The sequence below is a fragment of the Cheilinus undulatus genome, linkage group 16 (genome assembly GCF_018320785.1).
Source record: "Cheilinus undulatus linkage group 16, ASM1832078v1, whole genome shotgun sequence".
Classification (NCBI taxonomy): Eukaryota; Metazoa; Chordata; class Actinopteri; order Labriformes; family Labridae; genus Cheilinus; species Cheilinus undulatus.
The window spans coordinates 28,605,427-28,628,635 of record NC_054880.1 but is presented as its reverse complement, the minus strand read 5'-3'; the positions used below and the strand labels follow the sequence as shown (position 1 = coordinate 28,628,635).

Here is a 23,209-nt window from a genome sequence, read left to right as displayed (position 1 = left end):
CATTTAACCTCCTTTCCCCATTGCTTATATTTACTTTGTACTTAACAAATTAATTCCTAGGCTTTCTAATTGCTGCAACATTGCTTTAAAGGTAATTACAGTGCATGTTTATGTTAATGGGTATAATAGAGGATATGCGTGTAATGTTACAGTGGGCCGACTCACTGCAATTAAAGCCACTCAGTGGCAGGAAGCACAAACTGGTGACAGGAATCAGAAGAAAGTAAACAGAAAAGGGCTTGAATTCAGCTGAAAGCACCATCTCTTCAGTAATTATTTCTTGATGATCATCACAGGCAGTATAGATTCCTCTATTATTGGAATATGCAACTCCAGTTCCAAAAACGTTGGGGTGCTTGGAGCGATTTATTAGTTTAATTGGCAACAGGCCAGTAACATGACTGGGTTTAAAAGAAGCATTTTAGAGAGGCTGAGTCTCTCAGAGGTAAAGATGGGCAGACGTTCATCAATCTGTGAAAAGCTGCGGCTAAAAATTGTGGAACAATACTAAGAAAATGTTCCTCATTGTGAAATTGCAAAGACTTTGAATATTCCACCATCTAAAGTACATAGTATTTAAAATTAAAAGAATCTGGAGAAATCTTTGTGCATAGTTCACTGTGCCATCCACAAATGCAAGTTAAAGCCGTATCATGCAAAAAAGAAGCCATATGTGAACACGGTCCAGAAACACCTCTCATGTTCTATGGCCTGAGACAAAATGGAAAACTGTTCTGAGGTCAGATGAATCAAAAATAGATTTTTTTTCTTTGTCTTTTTTTTTTTTTTTTTTTTTTTGAAAAGCATGGGTCCCATGTCCTGTTGACTTAAGAGGAGAGGGAACAACCAGCTTGTTATCATTACATCACACATAATGATTGTATATATAACATATATAACATCACTTATTTTCCATCCTTGCATAGCTACTTCCCTTCTTTTTTAGATTATAAAGTCAAAACAGATAAGCAGTTTGTCTTAACCTGCAGTGGAGAGCCTAATCAAATTATCTTGAACAATAAGGAGGTACCTGTGTTTTTTGTCCAGAATTATCATATTATCATTACCAAACAGACTTTAAAAAGTCATTCCTGTAAACAGAGACTATCTCAGAGTGAAACAACACACTGACAGCATCCAAGACATGACTCTGATCTAGTGTTTTGAGCTTCTTTTTACATATATTTATGAGTAAAGGATCTGAAAACACAAATAGTCTCCATTCACACTGCAGGCCTTAATGCTCAATTCTGATCTTTCTTCTCAGATCTGATTTTTATTTGTTTGCCTGTTCACACTGTAGTCAACTTCCAAAAGAATAGATATGTATCTGATTTAGAACCACATACGAAAGTGGCCTGAATCTGATTTGAAAAGGTCAGATTTTATGTGTCTTGCACTGTTCACACTGTAAGAAAACAGTGCAGCTTTTTTTAACTTGGAAAATCTGAGTTTGGTAATTTCATGATTTTATACACTTGTAAACTAACAGAAAACTGAAAACTGAACAAGGACTTGTCAACAAAGAATTCCATTAAACATCAGTTTACCTGGACACAAGTTAGACCATCCATTTATCATTATTCAGTATGTCAACATGGTTTAACTGAACTGTAATTTACTTGATATGAAGACATTTTTGGGGGGTCTTTGAGGGCCTTGGAGTTTGCTGTTGGGGCAAATTGTTCTTCCTAGGAAGTTTGGAAAATCAAAATACATTTTGATGCCATTTTATTCACTCTCAGCTCCTTATTTTCACCCGAAATAAACGTTATAGTCATTAAAAGTAACTCAAAGATTCCCTCAGATCAATTGAACACCTATGATGACTGTACCTTGAGGCCCCTTGGTGCACAAGGCTCAGGCTCCCTTGCCTTGTTGAAAAAAGTCTGCAAAGCAACCCCAAACTGTTTTGCAAAAGTTCTGTTTGCTTTTGTAGGAGGAAGGAGTTTGGTTTGAGGATAACCTGTCATCAGTTTGAGCCTTTATTGGCCCTTATTTGGGGGTTGATCATGCAAGGGAGGTCTTATGGATCAGAGTAGTTGTTGCAACCACAAGCAGTCAGACAAATGGATAGTTTTCAAACAAGCTGGTAGTTCTGTCAAGCTGATTTGACAGGAAAAAACTTTCAGTAAAGTTACCAAAACTGTTAAGCAGTTACTAAAGTTAACACTTCCTGCAGCTTTGACCATTTTGTGAGCAATATTTTTTGCATGGAGGAATTTCAGTCAGTGCTCTTTTTTGTTATGCCTCCAATTAAAGTTCTTTGGATTATCTGGATAAACTGCTGGCTTGTTTACAACCTGTCTGATCATCAGACTGCTTGATCTGCTTAATCTGAATGCTTAGCCACAAACATGTTCCAAGGTTTCGGCATTGAAGCTGCTGATTGCAGTTTAATACATTGTGTCATTTGCATGGAAACATGGGAATTAAAGGCTGTTGAACATGATTCTCTCCACAGGTGCTCAAGGCAAGCTGCTCTCTAACCATTTCATCCCCCTCTTAACCTGATCTTTAATCACAATAACTAGCTCTTGTTTCCCTCCCTACTTTCCTTCTTTCTCTTTCTCTGTTTTCCGCCCTCCTGTTTTCAACCTTTTGGCATCTTTTAGATTCGGATAAACAGGGAAGTAAGTACCTTGCTTCTCTTCTCTTTCCATCTCTTCTCCTTTTCCATGCTGCCCCCTCTCGCTGTCCCCGCCAGCCCTCCATGGCTTCCCACCAGCAGCTGATCTTCCTTCCCTTTTATCGCTTTGAGCTGCTGAGCCTGTCTGCCTTTAGCCATCACTTTTCCCCAGTTAATTTTTTTCTTCAAACTTAGTACGGCAGTCTCTCTGTCCTCTCATCCGTAGCCAGATGCTTGCCTGGAGTTCTTGCTGAACCACAGACTGTCCTATAAAAGACCTACGCCACAGAGGAGAGGAGACTAGGTCAGATAGAGAACCATGGAAGAAGGCCGAGTTTAATGACATCACAGCACAGCAAGTCAACATATTTCATAACAGCGAACTGAGGAAAAACACAGATATATGATGCATTCAAGTGCAAGAATCAAAAGTGCCTGATATTGCACTTTTCTAGTAGCAAATATCACCAAGCATCATCTTTCAGATGAGGGATTTTCACATCACACCTAAAGTGACACAATCAGTCTCACTGACTCGTGTGCTGCAGTCTGCTGCAGGAGGTGACAAAAGTTGCATCTCATGTCTCTTAAATCATGAGTCCTCAGTTTTTGGTTGAAAAGGAAGTAGTTCCTAATATGCCATGTTAAGAATCCTCCAAAAGCCCTTAAAGATGCTCAGAGGAGTGAGGATCTGGAGGCTTAGTCGTCAAACCTTTGAATGAAATTCAAATGAGATTATGCATAATTCCAGTAAATGATCTTTCTTTATCAATGATGTCATGGCTTGCTCACTCTCTTGATTACTCTATACTGGCTCTTAGTGTAGGATATAGGATTTTATTATCGTTCAATCAAAATGCTTTGTCATATTTTGCATATAATTTAAGCTGTTTGAGGATTGACAGCAGCTTGTGGAAAATATTTTCAGCTGCTACCCTAAGAGATGGGCTGATCTACTTTTTTACAGATCTGATCTGATTCTGATACATAAGTATCAATATCCAATATGAATAGCCATATTTAAAATAATAATAACAATAATAATAATAATAATAATAATAATCTTATTGCTTTTGGTGGTACTATATGCAAGGTAATACAAATTTCTGGTCAGGTTAAAATATTTCTTATTCAGTGACCAAAAATTATTTTAAAATGCATAAAGTGCAATATCATTCCCAATAAATTTATTTAAACTTTGTGCTGCTTCACTGACTTATCTGGTGCCAAGCGACATATGTAGCGCCAGAAGGCAACAGGGCTTAATGGTTACCACCTACTTTTTCTACAACTGTTAACTTCACTAGTGGCAGCCAAGGGACCAAATTTTAAGGTATAGGCTGGCTCCACCGATCAGAGATAACACTGTTTTTCTCAGGTATGGTGGGAGGTGAAGTGCTTTTGAAAATATTGTGGATAAACAATATTTTAATTGTTTGTTTTCTTAGGTTTGGAAGGTTGATAACATACTAGGTCATGTCTTCCACAAAGTCATTTATCATCGCCTCCCTTTTTTAAGTGTTTCTTATTTTAAAAAAACGGCAGTGAATTCACTAATATCAGAAAAACAAAGAAGGTGGCAGGAAAGGTTGGGCTCCACCAATCAGAGACATATCTCACTCTGGGATGGTGGGTAGTGTGGGTAGTCATATCTTCTACAGGGTCATATAACAATCTCTCCCTTTTTGAAAATGCTTCTCTTTAAAAAGAATGGCCATGAATTCACTAGAAGCAGATGTTTAACCTTTTTTGGAAAAACAACTCTTTGATACACAAGTAAAAGCAGAAAATGGAAGTTTCAGAGGTAAAGCCTTGCTCAACCAATCAGCAACATCCTTGTGACACTCTAGGATTACGGGTAATTTTACCTAAGATTGCTAATAAACTATGTTTTTTATTCTACATGACCATATATCATTGTATCACACTTACATAGCTTGTGGTAAGTCTACCATGAATGGTTATGAAGTTATGAATAGTAATTACATCTAGAAAGCAGCATAGACTGAATGATGCTGTTGCTGATAGGGGACAGTAGAGCTGGGCGTTGGCGTTGGCGTTGGCGTTGCTTATCCCTCCTCCCTCCCTATGACATTCTGAAGGCTTTTTTTGAAATCCCAGGGTAGATGCACCTAAGCTGACTCTATGGGATTTGGTTATTCTTTTAGTTACAACTAACTAAGAAGTCATGTAACCGTAGTCCAGTATGATGCTAATGGCATACTGGTATCTGGGTTAGTTTACAGTGGTATCCAATTTAATTTGAATGTACTTTGGCTATTTGCAAAAAACTTTTATAAGTGATGTCAAACCTTCCTAACTTCAGCTAATGAGGCAGAGATGCTTGATAATACAATATATCCTTAAAATGAGGACATATTTAAATTAGTACCCTTAATGTAGAAAAACAAAAGGCTTCATCAAAGATATCAAGTGGATAAAAGCCTTTTTGGACAGCTTTTGTTTGTAGTGTTCAATAGCCAGTCCACCTACACAATCAGCTCCACACTAAATGAGGTCTTGGAATATTTTGGTGCTGCTTAAGCAGTGATCACATTGAAAGGTAACACAGGGGTAAAAACTCAACTGCTCTTTTAAAGTGGAACTAAATCCCAGAGTTTCAGCTGAGATACAGCTTCTATCGCTTTTCAAAAAAAAAGAAAAAAAAATACTTTTAGGACATTGTGGACAGGGCAAAGGCTCACTCATTGTACTTTTCCCAACCAGCCACCACAACATCATAATGCAGTCATAATACAATAATGCAGATTTGAATATAAGATTTAACATCAAGCCAGAATGTTAAAACAATCCAAGGTACAACATGCTACCTGCATGCAAAATAGTGTTATGTTTTTCCTGTAGAAGATAAAAGTTCATATGACATCATCCAGTTTATTGACAATCTTGGGTGAAAGAACTATACTACCCACAATCCTAGAATGTCACAGTAACTTTATGAGAGGTTGAGCTTGCTCTTAGCTGCTATTTTTTTTAGTAGTACTGGGCCTGTACTAAAAAATATGACAATAACATGCTCCTTGTTGTATCAATACAGATGTTACAGAATCTATATTGCCTCAAATGCTGTGATGGCAGTTTTAAAATACACATTCCTGGTGCTGTTAGCAAAAAAGCTAGGAGGTGGCAGAAGACATTTAACTGCATGATGCAGCGCATGCTTCATATCAAAACAAACCTTTGGTAATATGGCTGAGAAAGTCTTTTGGCTGCCAGCAAGACCGAAGCAAAGATACTGGATTAGTTTTGGTTTCTTTAAACACCAGGTCTGGAGTATATGCAAGCTCTGCAACAACAAGGTAAAATACTGCATCAGCACAACCAACCTCCATCTACATGTGACAAGACAGCAGGCTAATTAGCACTAGCATCAAAAGTGAAGCTTGCCACACCAAGCCACATTGTGTTGTCACACTTCAGCACTGATTGACGCTGTAAAAAAATATTAATGTACTTCTATGATCTCTGAGTACCAGAGTTTAAGTGTTTTAAGTTGTAGTATCTGTAAAAATACACCTTTACAAGTATCCTGTACAACAAAGAACAGCTGACTGTGGTGAATTCATCTTAGGACATGTGTATCATCCATAATCATGGTATATCATAATATGCATTGTATCGTGAAGTTGAGAGAAATATCCAGTACTAGTTTGAATGTATATAATTTAGGTGAAAAACCTCTTCTTCAGTCAGTTCAAACAAATTTTAGGAAAAACATGGATAATGTTTGATATCATTAAGAACTACACTCCCCATAATCCTAGAGTATCATGGCAATGTCTGATTGGTGGAGCTTGCTGATACCTGGGGATTTCAGCTTTTGGCTGCTGCGTTACTAAAGGTAAAGCTTATATAAATCTCTGTGGAGACGACAACTGGTATCCCATCTGCCACCATATCAGCCAGTAGAAAAATTCAGTTGCAGCCACTGGGATTCAACTTGTAGAGAGCAGTGTTTCTAACAAAGAATGTACAATTTTAATATTTTGTACTCATATGTCAAAAATTTGAAAACTAATTGATCAACAAATCAACTAAATACCCATTTACATAGGTTTACAGCTATAAAAAGTGTAGTTTAGTTACTCTTTAAAACAGTTGTCAGGTTTGACTTTTTACTGTTTATTTTAGGTTTGAACTCAAGCTTTGGCATCTTGTTGAACACTTATTACCTCCTTTTATTTCACTTTTAATGCTAATGGCTTCAAATGCAGGATGAAGTCATTTAAATTTCTAGATCTCACAGTTGGACTCATTAAACACCAGGTGTTTTAAAAACCCCTGATAGTTTTCATTACACAGAAGTTAGCCTGAGAAATCTCTATGGTATTCCCTCTCTCTGGACGAGAGTGGCTTCCATTAAGGCTAAAAGATTCATCAGGATAAGTGGATTCTGAGAAGCATAATATATTTGAGCACTGGTTTCATTTACTTGCACACAACAAGGTCACAGACTTGCCACAAGTTTTTTGTTGACTAAACGTTGGAAAATGAAACAAATTTTGTCCTCTTAGATAGCATTGATAGGCTCACTACATCTCTGAAGCAACTCTGCATGTTTTATTTTCCTTTAAGATATATTATGATTTCTCATTGCTTCATTTTTTTCTGCTTGCCTGCTGTTGGAAAAGGGTGGTTACCAAGGTGACAGACAGGAAACTGGTTGGCCCTGGAAAACTCAGCAATGGGAATGAGGCTCACTGCTCTCTTTCATATTGATAGCCATCCATCTCAACTCCCCTCTGTGGCATGACAGTTATGTAGTGTAATGTGTGTGCCTGCCTGGCTGGAAAGTACATACATGTGCATTGGTGTGTGTGTGAATGTGTAAGGGTGTAGACCAATGATGTGCTGCAAGGATAATGTATTTATATTGGCCAGCTTAGCATTGTGCAGGTTCCATCAAACAAAAAGGCTATGGGGTTTTCTTTGGGACTTTGGATTATTGCTGAAAAATAAATGTGATACTTGCACATTTTGTTCATCAGTGTTCACAAATTAACTCTACTTGCATAGTTTTTGAAGCATTAATCCAATCAGCAAATGTGAAAAAGCTAATGTTAGAGTATAAAGGCTGAAACTTAAACATGGTTGACTGACTCAACCTCACCACTGCTGAGCTTCAGACCTTAGCTCAGTCAGGACCACTTGGTCAAGAAAAACACATGATTTGTAGTGATACATTTTTCTCTTTATTATCACTTATTTATTTGCTCTTATTGCTGTTATTTATATTAGGCGGTGTGGTAGATCTGGGATCCCCCTGCTCTACCACAAGCCTCCATGGAAAGCAACTAGCAGGAACATTGCACATAACCTGGTCTTCCTTTGCCTTCAAGAAAAGCCTGAGGCAGGGAGAGAAGCAACAATAAAGCCAGAGCAGAGCAGGCATTAATGACAACAGAAGGACATTGATTAAGTCAGATACAGTTGCAAGAAAAAGTATGTGAACTCTTTGGGATTTCTTGGATTTCTGCATAAATTGGTCACAAAATGTGTTCTGATCTTTGTCTAAGTCCAAACAATAGAGAAACACAGTCTGCTTAAACTAATACCGCACAAAAAATGTTTTCATGACTTTATTGAACAAAACATGTAAACATTCACAGTGCAGGGTAGAAAAAGTATGTTAACCCCTATGCTAATGACTTCTCCAAGAGCTAATGGGAGCTAGGAGTGAGCCAACCTGGAGTCCAATCAATGTGATGAGGTTGGATGTGTTGGTTAAAGCTGCCCTGCCCTATAAAAAACACACACCAGTTTTGAGTTTGCTGTTCTCAAGAAGCATTGCCTGATGTGAACCATGCCTGGCACAAAAGAGCTGTCAGAGGACCTACGATCAAGAATTGTTGACTTGCATGAAGCTGGAAAGGGTTACAAAAGTATCTCTAAACCCTTGATGGTGGAGAAAAAAAGGCACAGCACACCAACATCAAAACATCATCCCAACTGTGAAATATGGTGAAGGGGGCCATCATGGTTTGGGGCTTTGGGGCTAGATTAAGTAAGAAATCCTGGGTGTGCTGATCTTGTTTTAAAATAGACTGCAGCCTGAAGTTTGCGAGTATACATTCAACAGTGGGAACCAAGAGGTTAGATACCAAAAGTTACAAATCAAAAACCTGACATAGCTTTAAAAAAGCAGAGTAAACTGTCTGTTGGCAAGGAAAAAAAAAAATATATATATATATTTTCCATGGAAACATTCTAACACAGGAAGCATGGCCTACGTAGCTCCCTTAGCTGCATAAGTTAAGTAGATAACAGAGGTAGGTAGCTAATTGAGCTATGTTGATTATGGACCTAAAGGAAAGCTCAAAAAGCAGCTACATAAGCTGCATATCTATGTTATCTGCATATCTTTATAGCTATGCTAGCTTTAGTTACATTACTAATGTACCTAAAGCTAAGCTCACAAAGCAGCTATGTAGGCATGTTATCTATGTAGCTACATTTGCTAAAGCACATTATGCTAAAGTTTGCTTAGCTGCATTGGCTTTTGTAGTCATTGTAATTACTTGCTAGCATAGCTATGTTAAATTAAGCTTAAGCTAATGCAGCTAAAGCAAGCCACTGTTCATTTAACTACTTCTAAAACGAGACTATACACAATCTAATCCCGCATTAAATCTCTGATCTTTTTCCCCATTGTATTTATGGAATGTTGTTAAGTCTATAATTTTAGTTAGTTTAGCTTTTACTCAGTTTAGTGCTGAGATAGTGCAAAACATCACTGTATGTCTTCTCGGTGGTCTCACAGCTCACCTTAGTCCCATGCATTTTTTGTAATATTTATGTCATGCTTTGCAAACTGCCAGCATAATGTCAAACTTTATAAATCTACTCCTTTTGTTTGACATGGTTGATAGGTTTCAACCATGGATGTTGCAGTGAAGGATTCTGATTGTCTTCATTTTTGTTTTTCTTAGATATGTTTTTAGAATCTTAGAGCCATCTAGTGTGTGCATCAGAGGATAAAATGCCATTAGATGCCGATACATTTTCATAAGCAAACCTGACACAACTGTGATGAATCTGAGACAGAGCAGACCTCCTGCTGTCATTGACTTAAAATCATTTTGAGCCACAGCTGCTTAAAATGGCACGTGCATAGACGATCGTCAGAAGCCTGAAAGTGGTGTGTATGCTATGGTATTAGGGGAGAGGATGATGTGTATACAGTATCTGTACAAATGTTTACCATATCCAACAGTGGAATCACTTTACCTGTGAGTGATGAGAGGCAGCGCTAATCTTTATTCTCTACATCCATCATGCTTGGCTGCTTTGCATTCAGCGCACAGGGTTAGCATGGTTAAAGGCTTGCACAGTGCTAATAGCCCACCTGACTGTGCAGGCTGTATCATAACGGCACTGATACCAGACTGGGCAGAAAGGAGACAGCCAGATCAGTCAGTGTCACTCAGGTAGAATTACTGCCCGAGCTGAAGATCCCTCACTTGTCAATCTCCCTTTGATCAGCAGCCTTGGCTGCATGCAAAGCACCACACGCCGGGTCCGCCTTTGAAATGCAGCTCCCCTCACTCTGCATGTAATGACCTGGCTTGGAGACAGACAGGGAAAAACTTGAATTAATGCCATTTCTCTATGCATTATCATTCAAGTGCCAAACTCAGAGCCTAAGCAGCACACAGAATCCGGCCGGTCAAACATGCCTGTGTATTTTTTTTCTCTTATTCGAGTGTCATCAGCAGAAAGCACAGTGCTGATTAGCAATTGCGACCACAGAAATATCTTCAGAGCTGAAATTTAGCAGAGTGCCGACATCAAACCGGGCTCTGAGATGAATAAGAGATGACTTGAGGCTGAAAATGGAGAAAGAGAATGGATGGGAGGGGTGAAATGAGAGTTAGAGGTCCCTGAGTCTCACTTCATCATGGACTCGAGTAATTATTAACTTTCTCCATCTCTTTTTCTTTCTTCTCTCCTCTATCTTTGCCATACAGGGCTACCAGCGATCAAATCACTTCATCGCAACTCAAGGTGAGTGCAAAATACCCAGCGGTGGTGTTTGACTGCTAATGTTTGTGTTTGTTTGTTTGTTTGTTTGTGGCATTCTTTACTCAGGAACCCAGCTGACAGTATGAAAATGACTTTCCTGAATTATTAATGCGTCAACAACAAAGATTCTGCGGTGCCTCGTACTCACATCTGGAGTTTTCATCGTAAAGCTTCCCTTTCCTGCTTGAGAGAGAAAAACTCTCATAACAATTGACTGTACCCGTCAGTCAATCCGCACTGTAACACTACTGACTGTCGCTCTGTGTGACGCTCTCGATTGTGTCTCTCCTCCCTGCCATCTGCATGTGTGGCGCTCCAGCTCTGTGATGTTGGTTTGATACATCATATAGACTGCATTCCCCGAGCGGCATGCAGCCACACACACTCAGAGAGAAAGTGAGCGGCAGAAGAGAAGGAGAGAAGAGACCGATAGAAAGACGTTCTCTTTATTCTCTCCAGCTCTGATCCTATTTATTCACTGAATATGTTTTTTTTCTCACTTCGTAATCCCCCTCTGATTTCTTCCCATCCTTCTCTTTGGTCTCAGCTCTGCCGCTTCACAAAAGTAACCTCCAAAAATCTCTTTCTCGCTCCCGCTCTGTCTATTCCACATTTTGCTCACGAATACTTTCTGCGGTTTAGTCAGCGATGGAAGGGTGCCAATATGTTCAATTCCTGTGGGACTGCTCAGTGAAATTTTACTCTAAGTATGACTGAAATTGTTCCCTGGAAAACAACCCAAATATTAAAGTTTTCCTTCAATTTACAGAAAATATCTTGTTATTTTAAAACTCCAATTTCAAAAAGAAAAAAGTTGTGTCACTGTATAAAGTGTAGTTAAAAGCAGAGTGCAAATATCATGACCCCATATAATCAAAAGCCTGCATCTCTGATGTTATGAGGTTGCATGAGTGCCTATGGTGTGGGCAGCTTACACATCTGGAAAGGCACTATCAATGCTGAAAACTATACAGAGGTTTTCGAGCAAAATATGCCCCCATCCAACCACATACAGTGTCCATCACAACAGCATGGCTACACAGTAGGAGTCCAGATGCTGAACCTGTCTCTCTGCAGTCCAAACCTTTCACCAACAGGAAACATTTGGCTCATCATGTAATGAAAAATCTGGCAAAGACAACCCAGGGCTGTTGGGCAGTTAGAATCCTACATTAGACAAGAATGGGACAACATTCCTCTCCAAAACTCCAGCAACTGACCAGATGTTGATAGACTGTGTTTAAAAGAAGAGGGTATGTCCCTACTTTTTTGAGATTTGTTGCTTCCATCAAATTCAAAATGAGCTCATATTTTTCATGATATGGTGAAATATCTCATTTTTAGTATCTGATATGTTATTTGTGTTCTATCATGAATAAACTATGGGTCTACGAGATTTGCAAATCATTGCATTGTGTTTTTTACACAACACCCCAACTTTTTTGGAATCTGGGTTGTACACTATAATGTAAAAACTAGATCTTCTGACAACCTGTGGCACAAGCAACAGGTCACCAATTGGTGAGTGGGTCACAGAGACACCACTGAAGAAGAAAAGTAACCTTTTGAGGTGGAAAACCACAGATTTGTACATGAGACCGCACATCCTTTGTAGAAAACAAACATTATAAAGGAGAAATATACCGTATGCTCTCGTGTGGTAAACTCCAGGTAAAAGCCAGGTGCCCTTGAAGAGTGAAGTATAAATTGTTCAAAAAACGGAGAAGCCACCAGGGCACACTCGCTTGACTCGCTTGATTTTATTGTCTTTTATTACATATGCCCTGAGATATTAAAGGCTTTTTAACTTAACCCTTGACATTTTAACTTCCTGATAAACTCACCCATGGCAGAAGCAAAAAATAATGGAATCATGTCTAAATGACAAATCAACCCCAGAAAGGCAAAACAATCTGATGTTTAAGTAATTTTTTAGCATGACTCGTAGTACTCCTGTGATCTTGTGATCTCAAGTCTCCAGCTGCCTAGGCCTGCACCCCGGGAACACTTCCAGTGTGTGAGGTCGCGCATTCTCCTTTGAGCAAAGGCACTGTGCACGCAAAACGCAATATACGTGGAGTATGTGGAATTTGAGGGTATCAGACTCAGTTTGGAAAGACCAACAATCAACCATTCAGCAAGGGCTTTCCCGTTCCTGCCTGTTAACGTATTTTTCAAGTTCACATGTATTAGCAACTTTAGAAAAGGAAAGATCCAACTCTTTCAAGCTGATAAAGACCACACATAAGGCATGTGATGTCAGCTTATGATGGCGGTCACAAGATTGGGTCTTTGTATAACTTTAACTTAGTTTGCTTTAAGATGTTACATTGCCAGTCCCTCTTTAAAAAAAGTTTTTAGGTCACTGGCCACTAAATTTGGCCCATAAATACCCATTAAACTGTGTGGTTTTCATATTTTAAATATTCTAATTGCCAAAGATCCCATCTTTCCAATCTTTCAAACCATGTATTTCAGTTGAAGGGGGGGCAGGTAGGGCATCAGTTGGGCTAAGTTTCTGTGTGGATTGTTCTTCAGTGCTAGTTAACACCTTTTTTGTTGGTATTTTAAGTAACTTGCAAGCATTTCTGAGCCATCTGGTTATGCAAAGGACAGCTATTACCCACTCCATTTGTTCAGACAGTTAGGAAAGCATGTTTGGCGTAAAGATCATCCTTCCTTGGGGTGTTCTCTGGCTGTTTTTACTATAGTACAGTGTGAAGACAAAATGACCCATAGGAAAAAAACGACAACGAATCATTTTATCATCTGGATCAGAACAAAGAAAAGGATCTATAGGTGTGAAAGCGCCCTAAGGCAGAAACGACAGTACAATAATTTTTTTAGCTGATGTAATAGCTATTTATTTACTGCACGAACATGCACATATAGGGCACAGTACTTGTACTGCATCATTAAAACTGTTACCTGCACCTCACGCTCTGCATGCACCCACCATCGTGCTCTGTGTATTGCTGCTGGGCCCCGGGTGCTCTGCAGGTAGAAGTTGATTTGTTGTATCTTTGACGAGTCTTGCGGCAGCTGTGAATGTGCGGCAGGCAGCAGGTGCTCTGGGCTAACTCTCTATTATGTCCAGAGATGAGGGAGGAAGGGTGGGAGGAGGCGGATGAGAGGAGAGGCGGACGAGGAGGAGAAATGTCAAGCGCACTCTGAAAGAGCGAGTCCAAAGCGGCAGCATGTTGTGCTTTGCATACAGATTCACCCAGGCACAGGGATCACACATCATCGGTCTCAGATGACTGCAGTGTCCCTCTGGCGGTGCGTTTAGCACGTTTCTCCTTATGAAGCTGAAAAATTAACATCTCATATATCATACATACACATAGGAACCTGTATTTCATCACTAACAGGGGAGGTACTGATGAAAAAGTTAATAAAAATGAAGGAAAACGGAGAAATCACCCACATGTGTGATTTAAAACACACATCAGCTGCCACCAGCCGACCTTGTGTCCACCGCTGAAGAGACCGTTATCTCGCTGTTAGGAAAGAGAATGTGTTAGTTTGACTCCAATCATGGCCTGGTTTTGAAACAGAAAAGTAAGGTTGTTACTCCTCCTCCTCCCATTTGTATTTCACAGTCTACAGAGGTCTCTGCATGTTTGCCCTGGGGGTTGTAGTCAAACGCGAAGCTTTTGATTTCTCTTGTTAAGAAAACACAACAAAAAAAAAAAAATAGGATGTGAAAACAGGGCTCAGTATACCTCATTGTCTTGTTTATATGTGGAGACAAAGACCTCTACAGGCCTGTGTGCTGCTTTCTGTACCGTTTTTAGACTGCATTCAGGGATTTTGTGTTCTATCTCAGTCACATTCCCAAACATCTCTCCATGCTTTTGAAATCTGCTCACTGGATCACAACAATGTCTTTCTGTTAGAGCCATTCAACACTGTCAGCTCCTGCTAATTTAATTTAGTCAGGACCATAGTCATTTCGATCAAGGTTGTCCAAATTTATGATGATTTAATGGTTTAACAGTCTGTTAAAACATGAATCTTTTATTAGCAGCTTTTTAATTCATTTTTAATGTGGATATTAATACCACAGTCATCAAATATCTTAATTTCAGTTAGATTTTGTTTCCATTTATGCCATTTTCAAAGCAAAAACAAAAACCCTCCTGCACTTTAGAGCAGTGGTTCTCAACTGGTAAGTCAGGACCCAAAAGTGGGTCGCAAAGCTCTTTCAAGTGGGTCGTGAAATGTGTGCCAGGGAAAAAAATCCTTTAAAACGTCTACTGTATGGAAGCCCTAAGGGCACATTTATACTAGGTTTTCCTATGAGGATGAATAAATTTCAGTGTTTGTCACAAGATTACAATTTCCTCATCTGTTTTTCTTTGGATAACAAGCAGGTTCTTCCAAGATATTGATAAAATCCCTAATGAAATTATCCAAATTCCATCCTGTCTTGGGAAATCAGGTAAAATAGATGCATGCTCTCATTTCTTTTTGTAATGATGTTCTTTTTAAAGAAAATGATCATTTTGGCCTGGCTCTTTGATTGATTGTGTATATTCCATTTAGGGTCCAAACTGCCAAATTCTTTATTAGATGAATTTGAGTGCTTGGTTATTTTCAAAAATTTGGGTCACAATTTCTCTTAAGGAGGTGATGGTGGGTCCTGATGTCTGACCAGTTGAGATCCGCTGCTTTAGAGAACTAAATGAAAAACTAACCAAAATGCCTTTGGTGCTTTTATTTTGAAATTTTGCTTCACCTCTCAGAGCTCTGCCAGAGTGAATCAAAAAAGATCAGATTAATTTTACACTTGAAGAAATCTATAGATCTTACATCATGTCCTAACAGCATGCAAGCAGTAGTCGTTGTGTAGCATCACACAGCATCACATGCTGACGTTCCAAAATGCATCACTGCAGTTTGGTAGAAAACATTACAGGTAACACTTTTATTTCGAATGCAGACAAACAGAAATGAGATACTCTGTATTTAAGTACTTTTGACAGCTTTGAGACAAATAGTCTTGCATCAGTGTTGACACAAGACAGAGTATGAAATATTTTAAACACAGAAAGAGATAATAATACACGACTATCTCCACTTTATAAAGCAAGCTAGCAAGCTCTGTGAGTGAAAAAGTGAAAAAATAAGGGAATTTGGTGCTTTACACTCCTGATGCTTGTCATCTCCCTCATTACTTGTTCCTTGCCCACCTTAGTGCAAGAAAAATACAAAGAGAGAAGTAGGGGGGAAAAGTTGTGCCGAGATACAGTGCTTAACAAATTTATTAGACCACCTGTCATATTTGTCTCAAAGACCATCCAGCATCATGAAGTGCTTTAATGCGGACTTTTTCATTTTCAGTGAGCTCTCTATGTTTTACCATTTTGAACAGGAATGAGGGATTTCAAAGTGAATTCACCCAAATTTGAGCCAGCTCACTGGGCTTCTCTGAGAAATCAGAAATGAATCATGATGACATTCAACCACTAAAACTAATTTTTCTGTTTAGGAATGCAAGTAAATAACTATAATTTGACATATTAATCAAGAAATATTAATGTGTTTTACTATTTTTTCAGTTTTTTTGTAAATCAGTGCATCTGAAAATTCATGGATAACTATAATAATTATATTTTAGCATTAAAAATATCCTTTGGGTTCAAGAGTTTCTACATATTGGTGTATTAACCATTGCAGAAACATAAAAAATGATTTTGGTAATTACCAATGCTGTTAATTTAGGGCAGCTGTGGCATAAACCTTACTTTGGTTAGGGGTAGGGTGGTCTAATAAATTTGTTAAGCACTGTATCTTGAGTCATGCTGAATTGCATTAAATCATTTGGTTGCTGTCTGGATAATTCTGTAGGAAATCAGTGTGATCATGCTGATTTTAACATTGACGCTTGGTGTTAATACTGGATTTGTATTGTGGGGACCATTTTCAATACAGCAAGATTTTGTTTGAACATTATGATCAGGAGAGCACAGTAGAGATTACATTTTTGAGCCTGACTTTTAGATGATTATTTCAATGAGTGCTTCACTGCTACGCTAGTCTGGTCACAAACTTTTACTTAGAGCTAGGAAATAGATTTAAAGTGTTTTTTTTTCCTGTCAAAACCCTTGTTTAACATAAAGAATATTAAGGAGTGCATGTACAAAATGACTTATTTACATCATCAATCCCTGATAAATTTGACAGCATTTAAACTTTTTAGCCATGCAGCTGACTGGCCACCAGTCCAGGCTGTTCCCCACCGCTCACTCAGTGACTGCTGGGATAGGCTCCTGCCCCCTGCAACCCCAAATGGGATAGGTGGTGTAGAAAGTGGATGGATTGATTAAGCTTTTTAGGGTTTGAGTGTAGAAATTCAAGAGGCCAAACTTTTCTTGCCTTTACTTTGTAATTTTTACTCTCTCAGTGAGAACATTCTTCTGTCTGTTTGGGTAAAACCAAACCTGGGAAAGTAATTGCATTGGCTTAACGATGAAAAAAGCACTTGCTATGGATAGGAAATTAAACAAAAATATCTCAAGGGAAATGCAAAAAGTGAAACGTTTAATATCACAAGTTGCAAAATACTTTTGTATTGTCCCCTGGGCTTCCTCTGAGGTTGCTTTTTTAGGGAAATTAGACTTCTAAAGGAGGTGCATGTCCATTTTTCTATCACTGTGAGAACAGGAAGGTGAGTCGCGTCCAGCTGCTGCCCAACTACAGTAGTGCAACTACAATGCGCCTAAAATGACAAATAGCAAGCGATTAATACAGTTATAAAAGGAACGCTTTGATCTCTGGTCTTTATCATATCATGTTATGTATATTTAAAGCATACAGCCAAAAATGAGAGTAAAATAAAGGAATTGTATCATAAAAAAGCGACAAGTAATGCTCTGTTTCCTGCACGCTAAAATATGAAGGCTGATAACCTTCTCTCACAAAAGTCATGTAGTTGCTTGTGTACGAGTGAAGAGATAACATTCTTATTAAACAAACTATGTGGGTGGAGATGAATCAACATCTTGTTCATAAAGGGGTGCACTGTGTTTGGCAGAGGAGTGGGTATGAAGGAGGACCCTGTGATATTATCAAAGCTGAGGTGTAATGAAATCAATGAAAGTGTCAGCTTCTCCGGTGGGCTGTGATTTGTGTCAGCCACCGCTGCCTGCGAAAGGCAATACAGGAGCTTGTTTGCACAACAGCGCAGGATTTGTGGGTGTATTGAAATGACATTCCTCTGTAGTATTGGTAGAACACATAGCAGGCAATAGTTCATGAATGACACATTGTTACTCTGTTCCCTGGCATGGATTACACAGCACCTCTACATTGATGGTTATTGCTGCTATTTTCTCTGACTTATGGCTCATCTCTCCGCCCTCCCTATCCTCCTCTCCTCATTTTTTTCCCCACCCACTCCTCCACCTATACCTCTCCTGTATATCTCCTCCTCCGCAGGCCCAAAGCAGGAGATGATCTACGACTTCTGGCGGATGGTTTGGCAAGAGAACTGCTTCAGTATTGTCATGATCACCAAGCTGGTTGAAGTGGGCAGGGTAGGTTTTCTTTCCCTTTGTCCTGTGACCTCTTGAGCCAGCTGCCATGATGAATGGAGGAAATGTGCTTTCCTGGAGCTCCCTTTATCATTCACTATACATCAGAGGAAGTGCTGTTGTGCTTTGTGTAGTGGGAGGAAATAGCTGCTGCTGTGTGATCATGAGTGATCTCTTTTTGCTTTGGTGCTACAAGGTCAAAGCTTTGATGTTTACGAAGGTCTGTGGAGGAACATCATGTCCTCTACTATCATATACATTCCTGCAGAACTGAATGGCAAACATTACTTCAGAATATAATGATATTTCAAGACACCAAAGGAAAATTTGGGCCTAAATTTTGTATTTATTTGTATTTATTAATTGTTGGTTACTGCTCAGGCAGGCGTTCATGTTCTGACCCTATCATCATAATGTGGAAGCAGAAATCAAGACTCATCAGACCAGGGCATGTTTTTCCAATCTTCTATCATGGATTTCAGTGAATCCATGTGAACTGCAGCTTCAGTTTCCTCTTTGTAGCTGACATAAGTGGCACCCAGTGTGGCCATTCTCCTCTGACCTCTGCCATCAGTAAGACTGGATATTTTCTCTTTTTCTCACCATTCTCTGTAAACCCTGGAGATGGTTATGTGTGAACATTTTACTGTGAACATGCCATGGGTGTTTGTTCCACATGGGCTTGTCTAAGTATTCCACAAACTGCTCATCCACTGGGAATTTCAAACACAGCCAGCTCTGGGGTTTACAGAAAATGGTCAGAAATGGAGAAAATATCCAGTGAGCAGCAGTTCTCTGGACCACAATGACTTGTTGATGGCTCAAGTCAGAGGAGCAGACTAGTTTGAGATTAAAAAAGGCAACAGTGACAAACAGCCAATAACCAAAGTGTGCAGAAGAGCATTTTCCAAATGCAAAACATGTTTGGGCTCCTGCCGTAGCCCAAGCAGATGGGCTACAGCAGAAGGTCCCACCCCACTCCTGTCAGCTAAGAAAACCAAACTGAGGCTACATTTCACATTAGTTCAAAAAAATAGAAGAAGAGTAGAAGAGTGTGGGCAGGTTTGTTAAATCTGCAACAATTCTGCTTCAATGTTTAGATGATGTGGTCAGAATTTGATGTAAACAGTATTAAAGCCTGACAGCACCATAAACCATCCATCCACTTGTCTCTTCCAGGGTCTTAGGGGGCTGGAGAAAGTCCCAGCTGTCATTGGGCATTACAATCACATTCACACCTTCAGGCAATTTAGAGACGCCAATTTACCTAATGAGCATGTATTTAGATCCACCTTTGTAGCATGTCGTTTGGGAGCACCTACAAATGTATGCTACTCCACACAGAAAGGCCCTGCTTTCACCTACTCTCCCTACCATATCTCCTAAACCAGTGGTCCTCAACCTGGGGCTGGGACCCCAGGGTCATGAGACACTGAAAGGGGGTCACCAGATGCCTTAAAAAAACTAAGAATCTTTTTTTAATTACACTGTTGCCACTTTCAACTATTTTAACCAAATGTTAACCCTTTGTCATCACTTTTTATTTTGTCACTTAAAACCAATTTGAGTCAATTTTAAACCCTTTCCACCACTTTTTTCTGCATGCTTTTGCCATTTCTAAACCCATTCTTGACATTTTCTGCCTTATGCTGCCTCTTTTGACCCATTTTTGCCACTATTAACCACATTTTACAACCCTTTTTGCCCATTTAAATCACTGTTAACCCATTTATGCCAGGTTATATTGATTTTTCATCCCATTCCATCTAATTTCCACCATTTTTTTGCACTTTAAAGCAATTTCAGCCAATTTTTAATCCCATTTTACCACTTTTGTGCCCATTTTTGCCACTTTAACCCATTTATGTTCTTTAAAAATCCAATTTCATCACCTTTGCCACCATTTTTACCATTATTAACCAATTTTAGCCATTTTCAACCCATTTTAATTGTGTATTTAACAAAGTTATTTTCATTTCATTCATTCACTACACAAATAAATAAATAAAGATATTTTCTTTGATAAGAGTGGTTATTATTCAGGTGAAATAGAAAATATGGTTTTCACCGCTTAACTTCATAATGGACGATGATTTTGCTGACCTCCATTGGCCTCCAGTTTGGTAGGGTCCCAGAAACCTTCCCCCTTTGTCCCTCCTTATGGGCAGCATTGTCTGCACATGACTATTCTTTATGTGCATGGCTATGTTTAACCACCTTCAGGTGCAGTGGAGTCCCTGGTCTCTGGCACCTTTATTTTGGGGGTTACAGGCTGAAAAGGTTGAGAACCACTGTCCTAAACCTAACCCTAACCAGGCACCTTCTTGCTATGCAATTAAATGACCTTTCTCCTCCATTCTGATGCTTGGTTTGAACTCAAGCGCATCAGATTCACAAAGCCTAAATGGACTGGTTGCTGCCATGTGATTGAATAGATATGTGTGTTAATGGGCAGTCAAACAGCTGTACCAAAGAAATGGTCAGTGTGAATGAACAGCAGCCAAGTTCCAAAATGAAGTGTATTTCCTGAAAGAATGAATATGTATAATGACAACAAAAGTAGAACAAAAGCAGTATAGAGCTAAAAAAAAAAAAAAAAAACTCTGTATGATAAAAGTGTTTTTTAAGATCTCACCTTTTCACTTGGCAGTTCATGTGCCACTTCCATCCCCGATGGCGCTACTCTATCATCTTGTTCAGGCTTTGTAGGTGAAAGGAGTAGAATTTTTGAAAACTGAATGCAACCAGCAGAGAAAGATAATGTTGACACCCAGAAAACACTATATCAATTTAGAAATAAAAAGCCACTCTCTTCAAAAGCTCAAGGTTTTGGTAGGGGACAGAGAGAGGAAAATAACACCATCTCTGACAGTAAGTTCAATTTCCAAAGAGAGAGAGAGATGCCTCCAGAAATCATCAATAAAAATAAATCTTATCTCACCTTGGAGTCAACACATTTATGTCTGAAATCTGATGGTGGGGAAGATTGGAGCGGCTGTAGAAAAGTCAAAACATTTAGCAAAGGTCAGAGTGGGATTAGGGGATGAAATATGTCTCCAGGTGTATACATCAGTGCCCATTGCTGTGAAGATTTGTTGTCTTTCATGTGCATGTGAACCCTTTTAAACTTGAACTGTTTCTGGTTCATCTAGATGAAGTGCTGTAAGTATTGGCCCGATGACACTGAGCTCTACGGTGACATTAAGATAACACTGCTGAAGACAGAAACACTGGCAGAGTACACCGTACGCACCTTTGCCATGGAAAGGGTGAGTCATACTCAGTGTGCTGCACACTAGACAATGCTTCTCTGTTTTAGATGGAGGTTTGTTTCACTTAATCCGGATCATAAAATGCACTGGTAAGACACAGTCTGTCCTATATGAGAATTTCAATTAATTTTGCAAAAACAACATGAGGTTTCTGTACAGCTGTCTTGCTCTTTTAGTACCATTGTTTTACCATGTGGAGTTTATACTACTGCTAGCTGGTCGTTTAGCTATCAGCCTAGAGTGATAGTTGCAAAGTACAGACACACTTCCTGTGAGTTGCGCTACCCACCTCCGCTGTTTCCTTGTTGTCTTTAACTGAGGGGTTTTTATTTAAACCAGAAATCAATGTGGTTTTTTTACACAACAGTATACCCCAATTTTAAAAGATGCAGTATTAGAACCAAGCTGAAAATTCTGTGGTTAAAAATGAAGTACATGCAGAGAATTGCAGTTCCTCTAGTGTCCACTTGAGGCTGGCTGCAAAACCTTTTCAATCACATACTCAACTCATGTTAAATGCTTTTTTTTCACATCAGAAATTAACTTGTTTGTTGCCTGGTTCAGAAACGATTTGCATTGGAATAGTTGGTGCTGTAAAAGGCAAGCACTGTTTTAAATCGTTTTTCCATTTCGGTTTCAATGAGGAAGTTGAAATATGTGCAGTACTGTGCAGAGCTTTTAGGCATATATTGGCCAAATATTTAGGCTGCAGTATGGCCTGTAATGGCGAGTAAGCCTGCCTGAGGGCACCATTGGGTGGCAAGGAGGATGAACACAACCTCAACCTCAACCTCACGCTTGATGTCTTTGCATATTACCAGGGGCATGGTAAAATAATCTGTTGGAAAAATAACAAAGGCCACACCTTAAGGGCACAGTAAGGGATGGAATTGGCAACTAAGCACGGCTGAAGGTCCCGTGCAGGCAGGTAGTAGGATTGCCACAAGCCCATGGTAGTGCCGAAAACTGCCAGTAATCTCCAGATGTATCACCAGCAGTCAAGAGACCCAGAATAAAGAGATGCCATCTAGCTTGACCTTGGCTGCCAAGCAATACACGTGTGTCAACATTTGTCAAGCATAACTCTGGCTGCCCTCTCAAGCCTCGGCTTTTGGCACGTCTGGCCGGTAAGGGAATCCTTAACCCTCTAGATGCCTAAAACTTAAATAAGAGCATGGCTGACGTAACTGCAAGACAACAAAATCTGTTTGTTAGGAAGCTGAAGGCCAACGTAGTGCCAACAGAAAACAGACTTCATTGCATTTTCCTGTAGGACATGAAGTTTTCCAAATCATAAATGGCAAATTCATACAAGGAAAAACAGGAGATATAGAACAAAACAATGAGACCATTTATTCCAAAATTCCAACAGTTACAAAATAAAGTGTTTCACTTTCCTACAGATGAAATTAGCACAGATGTATATGAATGAGGCAAAACAAATGTCAAATGTACCTAATTTTCTCTTTGACTCTAACAGTCTACCCCATCTACACTTGAGGTTGATCAAAAGTTAATTTAAGACCAAATTTTCAATATGGTGGCTCCCTCAGATTGGACTTGAAAGCCCCGCTTTAGTAACCAAATGGCTGATGCCACTCAGACTTTGCCCAATAAGTTCAAAAGTCTGTGATTAAGTCCTAATGATTGACATAAGCCTTTTTGTCAGAACCTGATTTCACTAAATAGAACTCTCTGAAAGAAAATGACAAACAGTGATTTGTATA

General features: G+C 39.2%; 1 protein-coding gene across 5 annotated transcripts in view; it reads left to right on the top strand.

Annotated features, from left to right (window-relative positions):
• ptprua (protein tyrosine phosphatase receptor type Ua) overlaps nt 1-23,209 on the top strand; it is a 336,553-nt gene that overhangs the window by 284,977 nt on the left and 28,367 nt on the right. For 3 of the 5 annotated variants that reach the window (XM_041808356.1, XM_041808357.1, XM_041808354.1), the window contains 4 exons: nt 2,616-2,633; nt 10,618-10,654; nt 18,116-18,213; nt 21,363-21,479. In XM_041808356.1, the coding sequence (XP_041664290.1) occupies nt 2,616-2,633; nt 10,618-10,654; nt 18,116-18,213; nt 21,363-21,479 (270 nt within the window). The remainder of the gene's footprint in view (nt 1-2,615; nt 2,634-10,617; nt 10,655-18,115; nt 18,214-21,362; nt 21,480-23,209) is intronic. The other 2 variants (XM_041808358.1, XM_041808355.1) reach the window with 1 other exon arrangement.